General features: G+C 68.9%; 1 protein-coding gene across 1 annotated transcript; it reads left to right on the top strand.

Moving 5' to 3' along the window:
* Nucleotides 1–834: 834 nt before the first annotated feature.
* Nucleotides 835–1,479, top strand: EMIHUDRAFT_256998 (hypothetical protein; the record flags this gene model as incomplete). Its single annotated transcript, XM_005765373.1, has 3 exons — nucleotides 835–1,007; nucleotides 1,165–1,297; nucleotides 1,399–1,479. The coding sequence occupies 3 exons, from the start codon at nucleotides 835–837 to the stop codon at nucleotides 1,477–1,479; spliced, it is 387 nt and encodes a 128-aa protein (XP_005765430.1).
* Between the last annotated feature and the right edge of the window lie 77 nt (nucleotides 1,480–1,556).

The following is a 1,556-nucleotide window of genomic DNA, read 5'->3' as shown; positions in this document are numbered from 1 at the left end:
GAACCACGCGCCCCTCAGGAGCTTAAGTTAGAGCTGAGCGTCCCAGACGCCTCGGTGCCTCCCACCGGCGTGAAGACCATCCGGATCTACCCAGTGCGTCCTCCGGACGGGCTGGTCCCCGCGATGGCCCACGGTCCTCCGTCACCTGGTTGACCCCCTGCCTCCCGGTTGACCCCCTGTCCTCGTAGTCCATCATGAAATAAACTCAAAGACCCACCACGCCTCCAGCCTCCACCTCCACCCGCGAGCCGCCACCGCTGCCGCCCGCGACGCCGCCCGCCGCGTCAGATAGCCGCGACACGCGCATCGAGTCGCGTCGGAGAGCCGCGCCGCACCAGCAGCAGCACCTGCACCACCAGCAGCAGCAGCAGCACCACCACCACCACCCGAGAGAGAAGCGCACCTGCCCGACGCCGCCCGCCGCGTCAGACGCTCGCGACGCGCGCGTCGAGCCCAGTCGCACAGCCGCGCCGCGCCAGCAGCAGCATCGGCACCAGCAGCAGCAGCACCACCACCACCACCAGCAACAGAGACAGGCAGTGCAGGCGCAGAGGCGCTCGCAGAGCGGCGCTCAGCGCCGCGCACGCCACGCCGCGGACCGTCGGACGAGCGCACCGTACGTCGGCGGCGAGCCGCGTCGCCAGCCGTCTCGCGAGAGAGCGGCGCCGCCGCGTGCGCGCAGCAGCCGCCGCGGCAGAGGCGAGCCGCGGCGACGTCCGCACTAACGGATAACGGCCATTGGCGGTTATCTCTCTCTCTCTCTCTCTCTCTCTCTCTCTCTGTGCTGTGAGTGCCCCTGTGTGAAGCGGGTTGTGTTCACACCTGCATTGTACAATGGCTGACGTCACTGCGCCCTGCCTACACGGCCACCCGAGCCCACAGGCTGGGTGCATCTGCGTCTACGGCTGGAGCGGGTCGCGCTGCGACACGTTTGTCCTGCCGTCCTGCCTCGCCTCTCCCGACGCGGCGCCCGAGACTGCTGTGTGCACCGCCAAGCGGCCGCTCTCGTGAGCCCTCGCCGCACGCTGCCGCACACCTGCCGCCGCGCCGCCGCACAGCCTAGCTGCACTGTGACATCCGCTTTTCTCTCTGGCTCATTGTCGCCTCCTCCTCTCCCTCCGCCGCCGCTCGTGACTGTCAGCGGCGGTCTCTCTGCGCACCCAGGTGCGCCTGTGTCGCCGAGTGCGTTGCCGCCGGCGCCTTCCCGGCGCACGTCTGGCACGTCTGCGTCACGCGCTCGCAGGACCGGCCGACCGCCAACCTCTCGGCGCCTCGCGGCAGTGAACTGGAGCGCTTGGTCACCTGTCAATGAATGGACTCGTTGCTATTCAGGCGCCTCTCCACGGACGAGGTCGAGTGCCCTCTTCACGACTGAGCGCCCACCCGCTCCTTATCTAGGCGCCTCTGAGCAGGGACGAGCTCGAGGGGCTCGGCGACGGCCGAGGCGGCCGCCACCAGCTCCGCAGCGGCGGAGCCTAGATGGGAATCAAATCTGTGTTCCGGCGAGCCACGAGAGGACACGTACATTGAGCTGTACTCAGCCATATGCTCTGGGG

The sequence above is a fragment of the Emiliania huxleyi genome (assembly GCF_000372725.1).
Source record: "Emiliania huxleyi CCMP1516 unplaced genomic scaffold EMIHUscaffold_5574, whole genome shotgun sequence".
Classification (NCBI taxonomy): domain Eukaryota; phylum Haptophyta; order Isochrysidales; family Noelaerhabdaceae; genus Emiliania; species Emiliania huxleyi.
This window is presented reverse-complemented; position numbering and strand designations above follow the sequence as displayed.